The 21,000-nt window shown below is 36.4% G+C and overlaps 4 protein-coding genes across 4 annotated transcripts in view; 2 read left to right on the top strand and 2 right to left on the bottom strand.

Moving 5' to 3' along the window:
- The window catches only part of LOC131841041 (protein outspread), a 362,804-nt gene extending 357,728 nt beyond the window's left edge, over window positions 1-5,076 (top strand). The window contains exons 16-18 of the mRNA XM_059189274.1: window positions 1,343-1,418; window positions 2,608-2,721; window positions 3,336-5,076. Of these exons, the coding sequence (XP_059045257.1) occupies window positions 1,343-1,418; window positions 2,608-2,721; window positions 3,336-3,433 (288 nt within the window). The 3' untranslated portion in view covers window positions 3,434-5,076. The remainder of the gene's footprint in view (window positions 1-1,342; window positions 1,419-2,607; window positions 2,722-3,335) is intronic.
- Window positions 5,077-5,783: 707 nt separating this feature from the next.
- On the bottom strand, window positions 5,784-9,822 carry LOC131841003 (sesquipedalian-1-like). Its single transcript, XM_059189233.1, has 4 exons — window positions 9,269-9,822; window positions 8,516-8,701; window positions 7,502-7,657; window positions 5,784-7,143 (listed from the first exon to the last, which is right to left on the bottom strand). The coding sequence occupies exons 1-4, from the start codon at window positions 9,471-9,473 to the stop codon at window positions 6,989-6,991; spliced, it is 702 nt and encodes a 233-aa protein (XP_059045216.1). The 5' UTR covers window positions 9,474-9,822; the 3' UTR covers window positions 5,784-6,988.
- A 1,056-nt stretch (window positions 9,823-10,878) lies between these two features.
- LOC131841006 (uncharacterized) lies at window positions 10,879-14,119 on the top strand. The gene is made up of 2 exons (XM_059189236.1): window positions 10,879-11,052; window positions 11,245-14,119. The coding sequence occupies exons 1-2, from the start codon at window positions 10,964-10,966 to the stop codon at window positions 13,481-13,483; spliced, it is 2,328 nt and encodes a 775-aa protein (XP_059045219.1). The 5' UTR covers window positions 10,879-10,963; the 3' UTR covers window positions 13,484-14,119.
- Window positions 14,120-16,408: 2,289 nt separating this feature from the next.
- LOC131840995 (mediator of RNA polymerase II transcription subunit 13) overlaps window positions 16,409-21,000 on the bottom strand; it is an 80,906-nt gene continuing 76,314 nt past the window's right edge. The window contains exons 21-27 of the mRNA XM_059189222.1: window positions 20,645-20,875; window positions 20,061-20,290; window positions 19,691-19,836; window positions 18,639-18,913; window positions 18,058-18,309; window positions 17,518-17,771; window positions 16,409-17,137 (exon numbers count right to left, since the gene is read on the bottom strand). Coding sequence (XP_059045205.1) covers window positions 17,008-17,137; window positions 17,518-17,771; window positions 18,058-18,309; window positions 18,639-18,913; window positions 19,691-19,836; window positions 20,061-20,290; window positions 20,645-20,875 — 1,518 coding nt within the window. The 3' untranslated portion in view covers window positions 16,409-17,007. The remainder of the gene's footprint in view (window positions 17,138-17,517; window positions 17,772-18,057; window positions 18,310-18,638; window positions 18,914-19,690; window positions 19,837-20,060; window positions 20,291-20,644; window positions 20,876-21,000) is intronic.

Here is a 21,000-nt window from a genome sequence, read left to right as displayed (position 1 = left end):
CTCATTAATTTAATGTTAGAATTAGGTGTATAGTTTCTCTCAAACGATGCAAATTATCATTTAAAGTCTTATTCAGTTATCTAGAATTTACATTATAGTTTTTTTTATAGTCTATTGTAAATAATAAGCTTCATAATTGTATGTCTACTATTTTGCATTGCTGTATATCGCCTAAATTGAGTATGATAATGATTATATTTCTATTGAGCATTTTTCCTACGATATCCTTAGAAGATCTTTTATATCTTTAATATATTTTTTATCTAGACCTGAGAGTCTTACTTCTTACTAATAAACGTGAAAGTTTGTGATTATGGTTGGATGGATGTTACTCTTTCACGAGAAAACTATTAAACGGATTTTGATGAAACTTTACAGTAAATTAGCTAGTACATCAGGATAACACAGGCTATATATTTAAGAAGATTTTATGTAAATTGGATGACATATAATGATCAATATCAACTAAGTATAATTCAGACAAAATTGTTCTTAATAGCAGTTAGTTCTTACAATAAATTACTTCAAAAGTACAGAAATTTGATTCGACTATTACTTTGTATAATATCTTTACCACAAATAAATCATATTCGAAGTATCATTTTGTAATTGAAAGAATATTGACTGATATTTATAGTCTTCTCCATTAAAATATATTTACACCAAATTTCAAGAGAACTAACCAACTAATCCCCTTTAGGTAAAACTTTAATATACAGTCATAGTCATTAATATTGGACAGAAAAATGCTCTAAAGCCGAAAAATTTGTCAGAGAAATGCTCTAAAGCAGTGTTTCCCAACCTTTTATCGAGACCATGACTCATCTTAGCCTTTTAAAAATTCTTATGCCCCCTGTGTAAATTTTTAATATTAAAACAAAGCATTATTCACTTAGGAAACTTAAATGATAGGTTTAATGATAAATCACTAGGAAATTGTTAACGCTGTAAATAAATTTTCAAAACGTGTTATGAAATACTGAAATTCAAAAATCAAATCATTTTAATAAAGATTTTTCTATATTCATTTATTATATTTATTTAGTGCTAAAACAATTATGCTAAAACAATTTGCTTTTTTCGTTAAATTTGGCGCCAAAATTTAAATATCTCGGAACCAAAGAGTCAGACTCGTATCGAATCCGCATCCGCATCAAAATCAAATTGCCCCCCTTAACATAAATTGTCCCGTGTGGGGCGTGAGCCCAACGTTGGGAAACACTGCTCTAAGGTATATTTGAATCAATTTGAGCGATCAGCATTGGGTAGTGTAATTACGGTAATTACTGTCACACTATTCTATGACAACATGGCGTCATGGTACATTTGGGTGCACTAACAGCATGGGAGGGCGGAGGGCCCACTGTGGACGCACATGCAGCACCTGGCGGAAGTGTGGCAGCGCAGCATTCCTTCAGGTAACTGGCAAACGAAACTTTTTCACCAGTTTATAGTCACATCACACGTTTCTCGTAGAATTGTGTACATAAATATAGTAGTTTTATAGTAATTGTTAGTAACAATTTAATGTTAAAAATAACACTAAACCCAAATTAATAATTATATACAAGCAAATAAAATTGAAGAGTCTGTTTGTAATTTTAAATTAATAACTTTTCACTAAATATATATGAAAGTATACATATAGAGCACTTGCATAAAAAAATAAATAAAAAAAATATTTGCCTGTCTGACTTTTCTTGATAATTTCTGAAACCTTTGGACCGAGATTGTCGGACTTTCATTCGCAGATAGCTATTGTTATAAGGAGTAGAGTAACTTAAGCTACTTTTATTTTAGTAATTTAATTTAAATAAAGTTAATATCCACGTGGACAAAGTCGTAGGTAACAGCTAGTCTATGATAGTATACTATATAATGATATACATATATAATTACTTTTATTTAAGTATATCAGTTACACTAAAATCGAGTTAACTCCTATTAAAGAAGTTGTGAAAGAGAAATTTTGTTAATTAAATTATGAAACAAATATACACTATAAGAGAGTAAATATTAGCATTTATAGGAACCAATACAGAATATAAAATAGGTTTCACTCTCTCCTACTAAAGTAACGTACATTTATTTATATATTTGCTAATTTTTATTTTGTATATATTTAGAGTAATTTAAACCCACTTAATAATCGTAATTTAACCGTTACAAATAAATTAAACATTATATCTAAAATGCTTTTGCTGTAACAATAAGTTTAACATAATTTAAGAATGGTTTTGGTTTGCATATATGAGGTTTTTTTGCACTTACACTTTTATTTGTATGGTTGTTGACTTGTTCTTGTATTAAAATATTATTTTAACTCTTGCTAAATTTTATTGTTTACTATAGAAAATACATATTAGTGCAATATATTTTTTTCTACGGTAGAATTGAAACTGTCTGGTATAATACTAACAGAATCTGTTAAGATAATGACGAAATTATATATTGCGATTAAAAATAAAATAATTTTGTCTATTAAATAACATACTGTGATTATTTTTTATTTTTTTTGTGAAAATCATATTCCATATTTAAATTACCAAATATTAGTAGATGATGGACTTCAACATCTGATTTCAATAACCATAATATATATATCAGGGGAAATCGTCGAGATCGAGCCCGCTATTGGAGGCTGCGAGGCCGTCGCGCCCGCCCAAGATACAGTTCGCGAAGACAGAAAGCACCAGAAATCTGCAGCTGTCGCCCGTTCAGGTAATCAGTTAATCTAGTAATAATTTATTTATCGTCCGATACCTATATAACAAGGTCTGCTGAGTTTGCCATTGGAGTTTTGTGCCATAGTAAGTGGTTCTCTAAGTTTAGGGTGGGATTGAATTTCATTTAAATATGGAAGATTCCAGCACGTTATCTCTATATTCTCAAGAGATACGTTTGTTGAAAATAATATTTTTATAATAAATTGATAGACATTACATGGGTGACCAAACTTGGCATTTTTTAATTAAAAATATTTTATTTGCGATATTTTTGATGTTACATTTTAATAGTCTTTTAACGCTATCAGTATCTTATGGTGTTAAGATATAAGAGTAATAATTATGTCCAAGACCTCCAAGAGAACTTGTTTTTATAAAATAAATAATTATTAAAACCACGATGACTATGGCAATCAAGCAAATTGATCCAAGCAACATCTAGAAGCCAAATATTTATAATTTATCATCGTCAGCCCACTGAAGTCGAGTGCTGGTCATAGAGCTCTTCCAAAGCACGCCACTGTAATTTAAATTACGGCCCCTAAATTTTATAATTATGGACAACTCATACATGTCATAAAACAATAATAAAATAAATTTGCTCAACAGAACTAAAGACATCGAAACGCCGCTCAGTCACTGGAAAAGCGTCCTTAGGGCCGCTCGCAGGAATGGTCGCCGAGCGGAAGAAGCGCTTCGAGTTATGAGCGACGATCACTCGCCGCGCGTTCCGTTTCACGTTGAAATCGCTCACGTCATGCCTAGTGTTTAAGCGTAGAAATGATCGCGCTTCAGTACGTTACACCCACCATGCTAGCACCTGGCCACTTAGCTTGTTGACATATTCGACAATTAACTAATTATTTCATAACAATATTTAATACTATGTAAGACTGTAATGTATTTATATCATATTACATGTATAATGTAACGTAACCATCATATTTACAATGTAACGTTTATTATGTAATACAGAATAGGTATGAAATGGTCATTCATTAGTTATTGAATTCACAACTGCATGGAAACCCATTTTCATTATTTAGTATTAGTAAAAAGGCATTACACTATCATTATTAAGGATATATCATGTGTCGTCTTTGACACGTATTCAGAAGATATTTAAATGATATATGCTTGTGTATGATAGTGTAATAGCCTCCTAACACTGACTTAATCCCTAATGAGATTAGTAGATTTAAAACATAAAGATATATAAAGAAGACAATATAAATGACTGAAGATCATTAGTAAAGGAGCAATAAATTATTAGTTTTAGATTGTATCGATATTATATATTTAGATGTTATTAGATATCCTAAGACCAAATATATTTTCCTCTATACGCAGTGGCCAGACCCTAACTCCTCCCACCACACAAATTGTAAATAACTATACGCCTTGTTTTTTTTTGTACGTGATTTTAATTTAGATTGTATATTTACACTGTAAACACTTTCCTATTTAAATTCTTCTCCTTAAACCTTATTTAAGACTATTTTCACTAATTTCCTAAGGTAGCTTTAGAGAATTCGGTTAGTGATGTGATTTAAACTGTAACCTTGTATATACTAACGTCTATATTGTGTTTTTCATTTGTTTTCTAGTGCACAGTGTCTATAATTGCTAAACTTTAAGGAATTGTTACCAAATATGATCCATATTTATGACAATACTTCGTATTAGGGTGTTGTACGGATTTGCCACGGTTCAAGGGTGATTTATGTTGAGACAAATCAAATTTTCAAAAATGTATTGCTAATGTTTGCACTCTACATGAATAATTCTCACCGCGGCATAACCGAAGACAGAGCAACGTGTTTGTTTAAATTTCTTTTATGTAGATTTGTAATTTGAATAGTTTATGGACATGGGAGATATTGTAATAGAGTGTTATGTGGTTTTTGCACGATTTTTTTTCTCGTGTTCCTTAATATCACGTTCCTAGACGCTAACTCTGATATATGGAAAGCTGCACAGACCGACCGAGCATATGAAATGTAATTTAATGTAATATGAACTTTATTCTCCACATTTCGCCTCTCATCTGAGCCGTTGTGCGGACGAAGTATATACGAATAGCATGTTCACATATAAACAGAGTGGGACGTTATATTATGACGCGTTTATTTATAGCATATATTGTTTTATTAACACAATATTTAGTATGTTGAAGTTTGACATTTTCAGTTTATCACTGAGACATAACCCTCACGTTGTTACCATGTTCTATTGGGCATTCTGAACCTGTCTTCCGTATCGTTTTGACACTTTGTTATGTATAGATCACTGTAGTTATTGTATTTCGGAGCCACGTGTGACCAGGGCCGGTTTAACCGTGTCGGGACCCCGAGGTATCTGGACTAGATTGCATTAATTATCGAAGCCCCATCCTGTTTAAATCAACTATGAAAAGTAACTCAATACTATTATTACTAAAATATTATTATAATAAAGCTTCTCAGCAGTTTTTAAATTATCATTTCTTTTCAAATTCACAAAAGGAAGTAAAAATCCTAACCTATGCATATTATTAGTTCTACTACTTGATACTAAACAATTATATTATCTGACATGAGTAAATGAACAATAATACAATATCTATTGTCATTGAAGATAAAAGTATATCAATCATATCTATGAATACTTATCTATGATTTTCTTTATTTTTTTTTAGTATACGTGGTCCCTTGCAGAATATGAGCCATAGACAGTTGCCTATTCTGCCCAATGGTTAATCCGGCCCTGTGTGTGTGCAGTCTGCGCGGGCGTGTATTGCATCATATTGCTCAATGTTCTCTAGTTAATGTTGCATGTAACAATACCAAAATGTTCGAGTGCCAGAAACGCCCGCGTCAGGCGCACGCGTTGATGCGTCGCCGTGCACTCATTGTACTTGTGTTATCTCTCCCTATAGTCTCAGTTGATTTTTGTAAAGTGTTGGTTTATATAACAAAGATTTTTAAAATAAACTACTTAATACAATATTGTTGTTTTATTTTGCTTATTAGAGCTATTCATGAGTGGTAGAATAAAAAAATATGGCTATTCAAAAGTGCTTATATTAGGTTCAATTGAATAAAAATTATAACAGAAAAATAACAGTTTCAAAGAATAATAATGTGTATTCGGACAATATTCACAAGTTCATTTAGTTTTTGTTAGTCTAAACTATAATATACAATATAGTTAAAAAAACATATACAGGCGACAACCTTCGTCGTTTACAAAAATCCGTGTTTGAATTGGTGCAAAAATTAGACAAATTTTATACATTATATATCACATATAATAATTGTCCCGTAAATACTGTTGACGTTCATTATTTCTACATATCCCAGTGATTTTTATTACTGTTACTAAAACTTGCCTTATGTGCATACAATATAGTGTGTTTGAGTTAATCTCTCGAGTATTTATAATCTACCCCAGATGTTTTAAAATGTTCTAGTAATATTGAAAGCTGTCTCCACCTTATATAATATATACCAACATATATAATATATAGTAATATCCGCGGGACACTGTATCGGTCCGCCGATCACAGGTTCAACGATCACTGCCAGGTCAACCCGCCACTGCGCCGCGCTCTGCAAAGGCAAATACTGAGCACGTGCGCAGTGGTTTAGATTTCACTGTAGGAGGACAATGGACCGCCATTACTAACCGTTGACCATCACCTCAGCCTTTAACCGGCGGCCATTGGCGCAATCCGACGACAGTGCAGATCCCCTCTTTTTGTTACGGGACTGCGGGCACTTTTTGGTCCCCACCCAGTAGCGGCAACCCGCCGCTGCTCACGCAACCACTTTACGTGGGGCCCGCTCAACACCCGGCCGCTTTGTGGCCGGAAAACACCGGTAGCACAAGCCGGTCCTCATCTTGTAAGCACCGTGACACCATGTATTCGCTCTCAAGGAACGTAAAACACCGGAGCGGCTTCTGCCACAGCACCTCCGCAGCGAACGAGACCCAACCGATCCTCCGATCCGATACGCCCTGCCGCCGTGATTTTCTTGGTCGCAGCCGGTCGGGCCCGCGTCCAGCATGAATTTCACCGACATTGATGGCGTTTAGTTTAGGCAAGAATAGCATATAATATACACATAACAATAAATGTTAATATAATTTTGAAATTCCCTGTTTTTTATTAGAAGGCTGCTGACTTTAAGTCAAAACAAATGTACAAATTCCATAAGCTTTTTGATATTAGGTGAATAATACTGAGGTCGCAACATCGCTCCGTGTTTCCATCCTGTGCATTACAACTGTATGAGCGGTTTGTCCTCTGATTTCTGTTTTGACAGTTTGACTCGCCATTCATTTCTGTCTGCGAGTATTTTTCTACCATATGTGGTGTGGATGTCTCTGAAGGGTACTTTCTTCCGAGGCATTTCTGGTCTTAGGTTTTCTTTATCTAGAATAATAATATAAGACTTATAAGTTAATTAGGAATGAACACGCCGCCCGCGGGCCGTTTGCGGCCAGTTAAACATTAATGTGGCCCACCAAGCATTTCAGAAATTTTTCGACTTTCTCCCATCAATATATTGTTATAAAATTAATTAACTATTTTTTCTCACATGCAATACGAAAGCGCTGCGTCTTCGCGAGTTTTTATATTCTTTACAAATTTTAATTCGAACCTGCCTCTCGGTGGTCTAGCGGTATAGCATCACTTCCAATGGTTATCAGAAGTAATGCTAAACTGCTAGGATACCAAGGCAATGTGACAGAATTATCATATTAATGTATGAAAGTAAAGTGTTACTTACGATGTCGACTGCCTTGTACGACCTTAGCGTCTCCCTCAGGAACTGTATTGAAGGGGTTGTGCCTCTGTCCACGGGGCGGTGCTGTGGGCTCTTCTTTAGGTGGCGTGATGGTCACCAAGGCCGCTGCATCCGCTGCAGCGTCCGCCGCAGCCTCCGCTGGGAAGAATTACTTCATTAGCAAGGATTCCATTTGCCTACAATATCTATGTTATTTAATTTTGAGTTTATCATACTAACTAACATAATTTAATTAAGCAATTGTTAAAAAATTTCCTCTTTGGTATGCCAAGTTCATAGTTCAGTTTCTTGTTTACTGTCACTGATTTTTGAGTATGAATAACCTTTACATATAACCCTGTATACCTTAATATTCCATAGATTATTTTATAGAATCATCAAGAAAAAGAATCTTTTAAATAGAATAGAAAATTCTTTTATAAAATAACATTATAAAAGAATTTATAGTAAGTTTATTTGAATAAGGAAGCACTTTTGAATAGTCATTATTTATTTTTATGAATTCACCACTCAATCAGATAACTGTCTCATCACAAAAATAAAGAACAAGAAACTTGCATGTGCCTCTTTAAATAATTTAGTTGTAACTTTACATTTTTAAGTTCAAATGTGTGAATACAAACCATCAACTATAACAGCACTATTACATTATCAATGTAATAAAGACACAACCAACTGGTTGAGAAACTAAATAAATCAATTGTAGTGATTAGACTAAACCGGTCTCTAAAAGCAGTGCAGCAATGAGTTTGAGGATAACTTCATTTGCTTCAGCCACCTATGTCAGGGCCACTAAGCTGTTTTGTACAACATTGCCAATATATTAATTATCTACTTTAATGGTCTAGTCATTACATTAATTTCATATAGAAATTGTGGATAATCATGTATGCACAAGCTTTATGGTTATTTGCAATCCTGCTTTTACCTAATAATATCATTATGAGGTAAAATTTTGGTACTTTGATTGTACACCTCCATGACTATGGTACCAACCTTCCGCCTCTTCCAATTGTCTCTGCAAATCGGCCACCATTAGCTTCATATAGTCGTAACTGGCACAACCCAGACACTTCATCCATTGCTCCATGGATGCCTGAGAGGTTGTGCAGAAATAATATGTGCGTCCACCCTCACATTGGAATACTATCTTGAAACTGTATGTCTCCTCTTCTGTAAGCTCTGGAATTCAGATATTCTGTACATTAATTGTTTTCTAAATAAAAGTAAGTGACTAAAATAGACTTTATAAAAAGTTCATCATTTGGATACTTTCATATCAACTCTACAAATGTGATGATTAATATGTATGTATAAAAATAATAACTCTGAACAATTCATTGGCCATCCAATCCTAAGCTAAGCAGAGCTTGTCTTATGGGCACTAAACCACTAATACAAATATTTATATATTTCTTTATAAATACATACTATGGGCACCAGATTGCATGTGTCTTAACTATATATACACAAAACACCCAGACAAACCATCATACTCACAAATACAAATGTTTGTACTGTGCAAGGAATTGAACCTGAAACCATAGAAAGTTAGCCAGTCTGATAATCTGCTAGAACACAGAGACTATATGACTTATAGATAAATGAATATAAATAAAACATGATCAAGTTTCTCGCCAGATCACTATGTAAATAGAGAACTAAGTCTTTGGTTTGCATGTCCCTTTATTCATGTTTATAACCTAACTTTTATTTATATTTGGTAAGTGAAAAGTTAAATACACTTACCTATAGTGCACCCTTCCACTATAATAACGCCTACTGGTTCTTTATCGCCCTTTTTGTCAAAGTAAAATAGAAGATTCCCTTTGAGTGTGCACCACCGTTTCTGGTAGCTCTTGCTAACCTCTCCTCGCATGTCCAGGCAGCCCTCATGGTCCACCGGTGTCGCTGATGATGCGAAAGCGGCCAAGTTCTTCTCATTAACCTTCATTTTGTTATATAAATGTCACTAATATCGGCACTGATGAATCGTGCAAGTACCGAATCACTAGGTTGTGACCGTTCACATAAATATTTGGTTCGTAATTTCGTAGGAATATATAGTAACTTTCCAAAAGACACTACAGCATATAACAGACTCGCTAAGAAGACAATTAAAATTTACATGTCTAATTATAGTGTAATTAATTTAAAATGTATGAAATGTATCACTGTATTTAAGTAATAAAACACTTATTGTAACTCTTTTACTTAGTTTGCGATATTATCTGAACAAATACAATAATATTAAGTTACAAAAAAATAATTAAGAGAATTAAATATTTTTTTATTTTGATTTTTCTTCTAATTTTGACACAATTTTTTTTTTCGTTCGGTTTATCATTTAAAGGAAAAGGCAAAGGGAAATGTGCCCATACAACTGTGGCGAATCAACGGACAGCGCGTGGCAACTCCGTTGCCTAGCGACACATGAAGGAGAAAAATAACAATCCTGTCATAGCGGACCGAATCATTTCTCTTCAAATTAATTTCCATTTATATTATTATTATCATTCACTGCTGTAAATAATATTAAGAATACACATATATATACAAAGCCAAGACTGGTCTCATTCTATCATCGCTTTTCCTGCTGCTGCTATAATAGACTAACAGTAGATATATAAGTAATAGCGGTAACAATCTACCTCGCTAAACATATACAAATCCTCTTCCTCGAATCATTATATCTATTGCTTAAAACTGTATTAAAATCTCTAGCGTAGGTTCAAAGATCTAAGCGAACAGACAGCGGAAGCGACTTCATTTTATACTATGTAAAAATTTTATGGAGCAGAAAGTGTTATATCATGTTAAGAAAATGGGTACAAATTAAATAACATGAAATTATTTTTATTCAGGTAGGTTTTATTAGTTTACTCAGCGCAGGTGAAGTCCTATTAGTAGTAGTAGTGCTCCAATGTGAAGTATTTCCCAGCCCACGTACTATGTAGCATTATATCTCTCTATCTTTAAATCTAAGCACGCTTTACGTCACAAGGGGCGAGAATCGTCGACAAAATATGACATTGTGTGATAAATCATATAAGGTGTAATAAATTTCGCGAATTTACATTTCAAAATTTACATTTTATTCAAATGGAAATAAAGTTTCGAAACTGTCGCCTATTTTGGTATTTTAATCATTTCTAAACAAATATAGTCTGTTTATAAATCATCGATTTACACTCTACGTTGCTTTACGTATTTCTTCTTCTACTTTCTTCTATGGCGACTACTACTATTAATACACTGTCGTTATTTTCTTAGTTTTTTTTGATAGCTTGACTGAAGTTGATTGACATAACAATAAGCAAATTTGAGTATTTGACATTCAAAATTTCAATTCACAACTATCCAAATGGAAATGTTATATTGCTAATTTTAGTATTAATTTATTTATTATTTCTTATCATCTCAAATGGCTGATATGTGTACGAAATGGTAGGGAAAATTTGTACAGTGTGTAGAAATTGCTCATATTTAAACAGGCATTTGTCCTTTTTCACATATCCGGGGGACCCTGAACGGTAGGTAATATCATTTATATATATCTTTTCTATTTCTTAAATATCCTTTTGTCTAGAATAGTCTAGAATATAGTAAAGAGTTATAATTTATAAATATTGTATAAATTACAAACATAATAAAAAATCAGAGCAATTTAAAAAATAATAGTCATTTATTTTAATTTATTTTTTACTATGTTTTCTGCTTTTCAGGAGATATGAATGGCTAAAAGCAGTGGATCGATTAGATTTACTGGACAAATTGGAAAACAACAAAACTAGAGGCAACCACCGAATATGCGAGGCGCATTTCGAGGATAAATATGTTAAACGCTCTATAGCCTGTGAAGGCAGAAAGTTTTTAACTAAAAATGCTTTCCCTACACTTTGCCTAGAGAGCCAGTCTACTGTTGTTCCTGTATCAATAACCTATAATAGTTTTATTGATCCACCAGATTTATTATCGGCCAATGACAATGGTTACCATCAAAGAGTGCAACTGAACCATTTTGAGTCATACGAAGATCCCACCATGAGTGACACTAGCATTCCAAGTCCACCAATTTATACAGACTTGTCAGAGTTTTGTGAAAGTGTCATTAAAGTGTCCAAAGGGACACAAACCTTAGACAATAGGCGTAAAGTTGAAAATGGAACGGATCTCAGTGGAAAGAAAAAGAAAATAGAAACAAGTGATACTAGCTCATTTTTACAAATGTGTGATAAATTTCTAGCTAAGGATATGTCGAAATTTATAAAATGGCAACTCAATAGTAATGGAAATGGGAACAGAGTCAATTTTTTGAATATTTTTTCTATTAATTTGTATTACTCTAGTCAAAATTCTTATGAATTGTTAAGGAATATGTTGAGTCTTCCTACAATTGAGAAATTGAAATATTGGCTAGTACCAAAGACTACTGGGTTGTCTAATGATCTCTTGAAAGTTATGAAGAACAAAGTTAGTTTTATGTCTGATAATGAAAAGATTTGTGCTGTTTCGGTTAGCAGCATGTTTCTTAAGCCAAACTTATATTATGACATCAGACATGATAGAATTATAGGTTTACATGATGTTGATGGGAGGCAAAACATCAAGTTGGCCAAATATGGTATCATTATAATGGTACAAGGCATTGTAGAGGAATGGGTCCAACCTGTTGCTTACTCCTTCATATCTGGCTATGACAATTTCCCAGAAGTCTCTGTATGGATAGATGATGTGATCACCACTTTAATTGATATAGGTTTAGATGTAAGAACATTTGTATCAGATCCAAGATCAGAATTTTTATATGCTTCAGAATCACGTACAGTGACACCCGATAAACCTTATTTTTTAATGAACAACAGAAATATTTTCTATGTTTATGATACATTGCAGTTGCTGAAAGTCGTTAGAAATAATTTAAAGTCTTGTGACTTTTATCATAATGGTGATACTAGGGGAAATGACACAATGAACTTCTATAAAATGTTGAGTGATCTGTGCAACTTTTTGAATTCAGAATCACTTCATGACAAAGCGTATACAAATACAAAAGTGCAGGAAAACTTTATGGAGCATATGATATCACTGTTTCAAACATTGAAAGTTGTAAGGAAATTCGATGGTGCAGATGTAACAGAAAATATGAAATTTATAGATAGCTTCCTAATTACAATGAATTCAATAATGCAACTGTTCCATGACTTAAATAGTATAGGTATTAATCTTTTAAAAACATATCGTTTGAACCATAACAGTATACGTAATTTTTTCAAGAAAGTAAAACAAATTGGAGGGAAAGATGAATGTACAGCCAAATATTTCAAAAAATGTTTTGTTAGAAACTTTGTGCACAGTATGTTGACGCGGCCTCTCGGCTCCAATAAATATAGTTCAACAAATTCATTAGAAATGCAAAGGTTAGGCAAGGAGTTACTAAACGCAGAAGATTCCAGAGGGATAGAAAACAATTTTAATAACCCTTTAGAGGTCTCAACAACAGATTACAGACTCGGCTTGCCCGATAAAAACGTATTTGTTTACGTTTGCGGGTATTGTTATTTAAAATGTTTGGAGCGCCACAGTTGTCACAAGTTAAAATCTTACTTGGTACAGTGTAGAAAATTAGCAGATGAAGATAAATCTAGGCTTTGCAGTGTTAGATTACAGATTAATGTTAAAGATTGCCAAATATTTCCACCTGATAACTTTACTGAGTTTCTGATGCTCCTAGAGAACAAATTTAAAGAGTACTTTGAATCACACTTGCAGATTAACAGTATAGGCCAGGAGATAATGAAAGAATTGAGAGGGTGCAATTTCAAATTACCATGTCCCTGCTTCCCTGTAGAGTATTTGAAGATGTTATTTGTAAGGGTAAGATTGTTTTATACAATTAGGAAGAATAATAAATCACTCAGAAAAAGAAGAGGTCCTAAGTCGTTCAAGGTTTATAGTCTATAAGTACTACATGTGTCTGTCTAAATGATTACATAGTAGGTGTAAGAACATTTATAATTGATACATTGTATCTGTAAAGTTGTTATGTTTTAAAGATTGTTTTTATTACTAGTAAATGAATAAGATTGAAGTTGATTTGTCAAACTTAATTAAGTTATGTAAATAAATTTATACTGCCATAGGAGATAAATTAAGTATCAACTATGGAATTATTAAGTCGCTAGTCATTTTTACGTATTTTAAACATCACTTTGGTAGCACTATAGACTGCAATATTTATTTATTATTGAAGTTAAGTTTTACATTCTCATTAATATTGTTATTATTTACACTGCAGTATAGCATTATTGCGAATATTATTTTGTTACATTTTATTATTGAAATGAAGCAAACATTGTTTATTAATAAATAATCTGTTATTTTTAATGAAATCTATTATTTGTTAGCTGATCTTTTACTATAAATTTAAAAATATAGTAAAATCAGAATGCATATGTATTAAACGGAGTTAAATAAAATTATATATATTTCTAGTGCAACTGTCGGTATCCGTGTAGTGCACTATCTGCACTGCAATGATCTGTCTCAAATAATTGCACATGAAATCGAGAATATGGAGAAATACTTTTGCATTGCCAAGGGTCTCAGGCTTAAGAGTTCGAAATATTAAAATTATATATATATATATTAAGTAAACGCACAGGTTATTCAAGTGTATGTGAAGATAGATGTACCCTAACCTTTGCATGTATTTCCTCTGTTAGAAAATTTATTCTTTTATTCCAATAATAATTATGTTAATATTAAGTAGGAAAACAACTTACAAACACGACTATAATATTCAATGGGCTGTATTACTCACTGATAGTCGTTAGCTACAATACTTAATATTGTACATGAGTCATTTTTAATAATTCCCATACTTATAATACTTAAAAATGTTTGTGTACAACAATGATTCCCAAAGTGGTCTACGACAGCTTGTTGTTTTTATTTTATGTTTTTAACACTAAACTTTTCTAGTTAGAAATTTACAAAAAATCAATACCAGGTAAGAATGGGGAGTCTACCCAAAGCCGAAAAATATGGCAAGGGGTCTACGACACAAAAAAAGTTTGGGAACCTCTGATGTACACTCTGATCGATATACATATATAGAAACTTTAATAAACAATACAAATAAAACGATCGCATTAAATATGTAATATTTTATTCATAATTATTATTACCTATTTTCACAGTTATTTATAAAGTTATATTAATATCAAGTATTACACTAATTCTGAATCTAATGATTGCTTCATTTAGAAAATTTTATTTCCACATCAATCATTAGCTTTCACGACGGCTTACAACTAATATTTGACAGAATGGTGAGGTCTATGTACAGTACGATCCCAATTCCCTAAAAAAATTGACAAATTCACAGTAACAAAAGGAGGTCAAAACGAAATCCTTAAAATAATTAATTCAACTACGAATCTCGCTTAACAACTGTACAAAAAAAAAATTACGAGTGGTTCCTTTAAAACGTGCTCCATTATACATAGGCAATGTGGGCAAGTAGTCAACGTGGTCGGACACTACGCGACACTATGTACAAAATGTTTTACAAAACACAATATAAACTATATACAACATCGTTAAATATTCTCAAATGCTTGTAACACATTTAAAACATTTCATATTCAACTAGGCATTAATTCAGTTAAGGTGGCGACGCGTCGGGGCCGCACCGCGAGCGAGCCCGCCCGCACTACGGGCTCCGACATCGGCCAGAGCTCGTCCCTCACAACATACAATTTATACAAATAATAATGTACTAGGCAACAAAAAAAAAATAACAATTTCGACATCCAATGATTTTCAATAATCTAATTTTGACATTGATAAAACTCAGTCAAACGTATAATATAAAAAAAATGATGCATGATGTCTACGTCGACGAATACGAAGTACATAACGACCACACGGTCCACATCACGCGTCCGTCCTATTTACAGCGTCACTTTCATTCCACGGCACACCTACTTGCTTACGCTTTAATAATATATTAAAATAGAAAATTTCATATAACTACTAAACTGGCGGAGATTCGGCGAAGCAACGTCCGCGTTGCCTGCGTTTGCTCCATTTATATTTTTATAAAACGACAATGTCTAATTATACAAATGCTACTTTCAAACATGATCTAGGGGGGGTGGGGTGGGGGCTCCCATTATAACTATTATGCTAACCGTTAACTATTGGTGTTACAAATTAGTTTCTGATCGGAGGTTCCTTTTCATCATAAGAAGACAATCGTAATGTGTTTTCGTAACTAGAACGTTGCCGGCCGCGCCGTGCGGGTCCGTCAAGTTTCTGGTAGAAACGAGTATGGCAGTGGTAGTATCGGCTGGCTGTGTACGTCGTACGGCGCAGTTGAGCTCATTGTTCCCTCGTATAAAACTGTACATGAGTTAATAAACCCCAATTCTAAGTCAATGGTCAATTAGCCTAATATATTTGTCGCTAAATTGTATAAACTACGCGTTCCGCGCTCGGGCACCGAGCGATCGAAATCCATAGATTGCTAGAAAATAATTTTATTTTACTTCAACGTAAAAAAACTGTTTATAAAAATAATACATTTAAATTAGTAACACAAATTTTGCTATCCGTAACACCGTTGAGACAAAACAAGAACCCTGTGAAATGTGATGGTGTATGGAACGTATCCTACAGCGGCAATGGCGTTACAATATATACAAAATTACACATATCTAACTCCTTTGGTAATTCATACCGGTTTAACATAACATAATATAAAAATAATATATCTCTGTTACATATACCACAACAACATAATAATATAACTGCAATATATATAATATAACTTGTGACATCCGTTCAATGGGAGACTACTGTTACAACAATGTGTCGTTTCTCAATTCTTGATTTCACAATAATTTTCATTTGGTATATACGAAATAGTAATATAGGTAAGTTATAAATTTAGCTTTGAGACAAAATATGATAGATGTGTTTATAAAATATATATAAAAGTTTAGCATATTGCATTTTATTACGTTCAACGTCTTCGTTTTTATTTAACGAGTACTAGACTACAGAAAATGAGGTTCATGACACGTGGAGCGAGAGATCAGGAAGTAGACAGTAGCGAAAGACTATATGGAAGTTAACATTCTCATGTGGCTACAAGGTATACCGACAAAACGACAATCAAAATCCCCTCGGTGAGAATTATCTCGGTACTATATTATAGTGTATAAATTTTAGAAAATCATTCATATGCCAAATTGGACCTTGAATTGTCGAAGCTAGCTTCCTGGTTTACCAGCTAGCTTCATTTGTACCGACATCGAGGTCGGTGTGAGAAGTCGCCGCGAGGGGAGGCGTGTCCGGGATCCCCTCAGCCGCCCTCAATAAATAGTGTCGAGTAATAAATAATGGAGGTATCCGTGTGAAGAGGGCGGTCGGCTGCGGTGGTGATGATCAAGTGGTTACTCTGCGCGGTGGTGGCGAGGTTACCCGAGCGCGGCAGCCGTGTGGTACAGCTGCATCAGAGCTTGCACGTGCACGGGCAGACACGACAGACGGTCCGAGGCGCCGTCTAGTGCCAGCCACGACAACGCGTTGTACCCCTCCAGCACGTATCTACAATAAAATTCCATTATTTATTATTACACTATTAATATATATATTACACTATTAAAACATACACACGACTATTGGCCGGAGTTGGCCTTTACAGATTCACTTAACAATATGAGACTAGTGCATATGGCACTACAAATTCGCAGAAGGAATTATGGAGCGGCTGAAGGACAACTCTCACTTGACGGATAGGACATTAGTCTGAGGGCACCGCTAGAACGTAGCTCAGCTCAGACCGTTGTAATTTCGATCCCCGTTTGAATAGGACGGGGGATTCATCGAAGGGATATTGATTTTGATTGGTTATCTACCAGTTGTTTAGTATTCAGTTCGTATAGTCTACTTAGTGCGTGTGCGTGTGTGTGTGAGCGCGGACGTACCTGAGCACGTCGGTGGTGGTCTGCGAGTCGAGCGGGTGCGTGTTGTGGTCGCGGCGCTGCGTGAGCGAGGTGAAGTCGTCCGCGGCCTGCACGTTGCCGGTGTGCAGGTGCAGCGCGTTCTTGAGGAAGGCGGGGCAGGCGTCGCGCAGGTGCGTGCAGCCCGCCCACCACCACGCCGGCATCGCGCCCAGCGGGGCCGTCGACACCATGTAGCCCAGCGCCAGCGGCTGCTGCAGCACCGTGCCCACCTGCTCCTGTGTACGCAAAACAAAAACTTTGTCAAAATTTACTTAAACACCCTTAAGGTGGTAAAATAAAATAATTTGTTTGGAAATTAGTCTTTCCTGAAGCTAGGATGATGAATCTTTTGAGTTAGATTATTAAATATTTCTTCTTTATTTGGTCAAGGTCACTATACTATAATACTACAGGGTGCACTAACGGCGACGTGGTCGGAGTGGGTGTCGATACAATATACAGGGTGTACTAACGGCGACGTGGTCGGAGCGGGTGTCGACAGAATATACAGGATGTACTCACGGCGGCGGGGTCGTCGTGGTGGTGGCAGGCGGCGACGTGGTGGGCGGGCGCGGGGCTGGCGGGGTCGTCGTCGTTCCTGCGCGGCGAGTTCCGCGGGCTGTTCTGCGCCCACATGTTGCTGAACATGTCGCCGATCAGCAGGTCCGCCATGTTGTCTTCGCCCATGTCCTCGTCGCCCATGTCCACGTTCAGGAACATCATGTCGTTGTCCTCGCCGTTCGCCATTTGGGGCTCGAATGGCATCTGATTTGACTGGAAATTTATGTTGTCTCGGTTAGTTTGTTTTGTGATATGTGGATATACGATGTTTTGAATATTATTCAAATTGTGTTACATTCCATTCTTAGTGCTATTGTACTGCGATTGCATTCACTGATACTTATCATTATAAATGACCCTACTTTGATGGTAAAATATAAAGATAACATCTTAGGGTATATTAGATTAAAAAGATACATATAATAAGTGACTTTACATTTTATTATTATTTTATTTTAGTATATCTAAATTTAATTAAAATACTATATATTAAATCGAAGTTTCATTAAAAGCTCCATCGTGTTATGTGTGTGCGTGCGTACCTGCGTGGTGGCCGAGGTGGGGAAGACGAGTATGTGCGTGGCGGTGACGTCCCTGGGCGTGTGCAGGTGGGAGTGTATGGAGGCCTGCGAGAACCGCTCGTCGGGCGTGAACCGGTCGGCCATGAGCCGCAGGCAGGAGTCGGGCTCGGTGGAGACGAGGCAGGCGGACAGGATGCAGGGCGCGGCCGGGTACAGCGCGCCGCAGCTGCCGCACAGCTCGCGCAGCGCCGACGACGCGCGCCACAGGTGCTTGCGCGACAGCAGCCAGCTCCACCCTGGGGCGCGGACACGACCACATATTACTCTACCTCCACTATGATTTGTCTTCAGTTTTTAGATACAAACAAAACAAACAGATAACTCATATCTATGGAAGAAAAAGGGTGGTTCTTAGTAATGAGTGCTAGTAACCCCATTACTAGCATTGTATCATGTCAGGTAGAGTTCCATGCAATTCCCTCTTGAGACCATCGTGGTACATTTTAGATAAATTTGCCATAATGAACTCTGGACTTGACCTCATATTCATTCTATCATCCTCCAGTGATGCTCCGACTGCGTAAGCTATTAGCTCAGGCAGACGCACAATTAAACTATCATCAATTAAAAAAATATAATCTGTAGTGGAGAAGGGGGATTGTTAGACGCGCCACACTTATGCGACAGCAGCCAGGACATAGACCATCGTATCATACCACATGCTCTACTATATCTGGGTCTTAAGCTCTACTATGATCTATTTTCTTATTATAAACAGTATCTGATAAACCATATCTATACTCGAAGTGAAGAGCGAAATAGGTCGCTCCATGAACTACATCCCCTAATCCTCCCATAAAAAATCTTTGACACTTGTAACATTAAATAAAGGAAGAGCTTATGGCTGAGGATGTGATTGTGATGAGGATTATCTTTGAAAGAGATCTCTTCCCGCCAACACAATGTTGTGACAAAGGTTAGTTAGCCGGCAGTGATATAGCACGAGAGTTGTAAACTATTTTTTTACACAATAAGATAAACAATGAGTTTGCTTATAGAGCAACGAGTAGTACCTTTGAGCTCGCCGTGTCCGATGCGTCCAACGCGTCCGATGACGAGCCGCCAGGGCTGTGCGGCCTGGCTCATGACGCCGAGGGTGAAATCCATCAGCTTCTTGAGGCCCAGCCGCCGTGCTGGCCCGCACCGCCGCCGCCGGGACCTGCAGGCCCCACGTTACACATTACAATGCATCAAAAAAAAAAAAATTACTATCACTACTGTGTATGTAATTATATTTCTAAATCCTTCATTTATCACAGGCATGTCTAGCCAGCGTGCATATCTTGGACTTATGAAGATTAGATACACCCCTTCTGGAAATCATCGTTAGGCTACTAATAGTAGGCACGTGTCCGACACGTGGTGAGTGAGTGTGGTAAGTACCTGGCGGGCACGTGTATGTTGATGGCGGCGGTGTCGAGGAGCTCCCCGCGCGCGTCGCTGGCGGCGGCCAGCAGCCAGCGCTGGTCGTGCGAGAGGCAGTAGGCCACGAACAGCACGGCGCCCTGCTCGCCGCAGCCCTGCCCCCATGTCTCCGCCACCTCCTTGAGGGCGCGTGGTGGCGCCAACACCCACGCCGGCGCGAACAGCTTGTACGGCGCCTTGTTCTTCTCCTGGACGTAATATAGAACGAACGAATTGTTAGCATTGCAATTGCCTTAACGGTCATCCATCCATCCATTTAATATATTAGTAATATTCCTCCCACACTATCACAGCTGATCACATATTAATAAGTAACATTTCTTGATTTCGACCAAGATTTCAAGATTTCTTTTACAAAATTGTTTGTGAGCACTCGGGATGAGTCATATCAAATTTTAAACTAAAATAGTGTTTCACAGTTCTCGATTGAATCTAAACATGACTCAAAAGGAAAAATGACAACACATATTGGCGTACGAAACTAAATACGGTTTGAATGTAACGAGTAGCGACGTGTAGTATATGACGGCGTGGTGACTCACGTCTTTGGAGTTGATGAAGTGGTTGGCGACGGCGGCTGTGCCGAAGCCGGTGAGCGTCTTCCCGTTGGCGGCGTGCACGAGCAGGCGGCGCGCGCCGCTGAACACGCTGAAGGCCAGCGCGCGCAGCTCGGCCGCGCCCGCGCCCGCGCCCGCCTCCCCCGCCGCCCCCGCCCCCGACGGACCCTCGCCGCCCGCCGCCCAGGCCTCGTACACGCCCTCCAGGGATATTATCTGTGGAAGGACACGTAATGTATACTCCATCGCTCAGTCCCGTGACTTACGTATGACACCATGGTGTAGCGATATCCAAATTGAAGTTCATATATTAATTCTTCTTTAATGTATGAACTTCATAT

Source organism: Achroia grisella, unplaced genomic scaffold (genome assembly GCF_030625045.1).
Source record: "Achroia grisella isolate CSIRO2021 unplaced genomic scaffold, CSIRO_AGI_Agris_v1 utg157, whole genome shotgun sequence".
NCBI classification, from domain to species: Eukaryota; Metazoa; Arthropoda; class Insecta; order Lepidoptera; family Pyralidae; genus Achroia; species Achroia grisella.
This window is presented reverse-complemented; position numbering and strand designations above follow the sequence as displayed.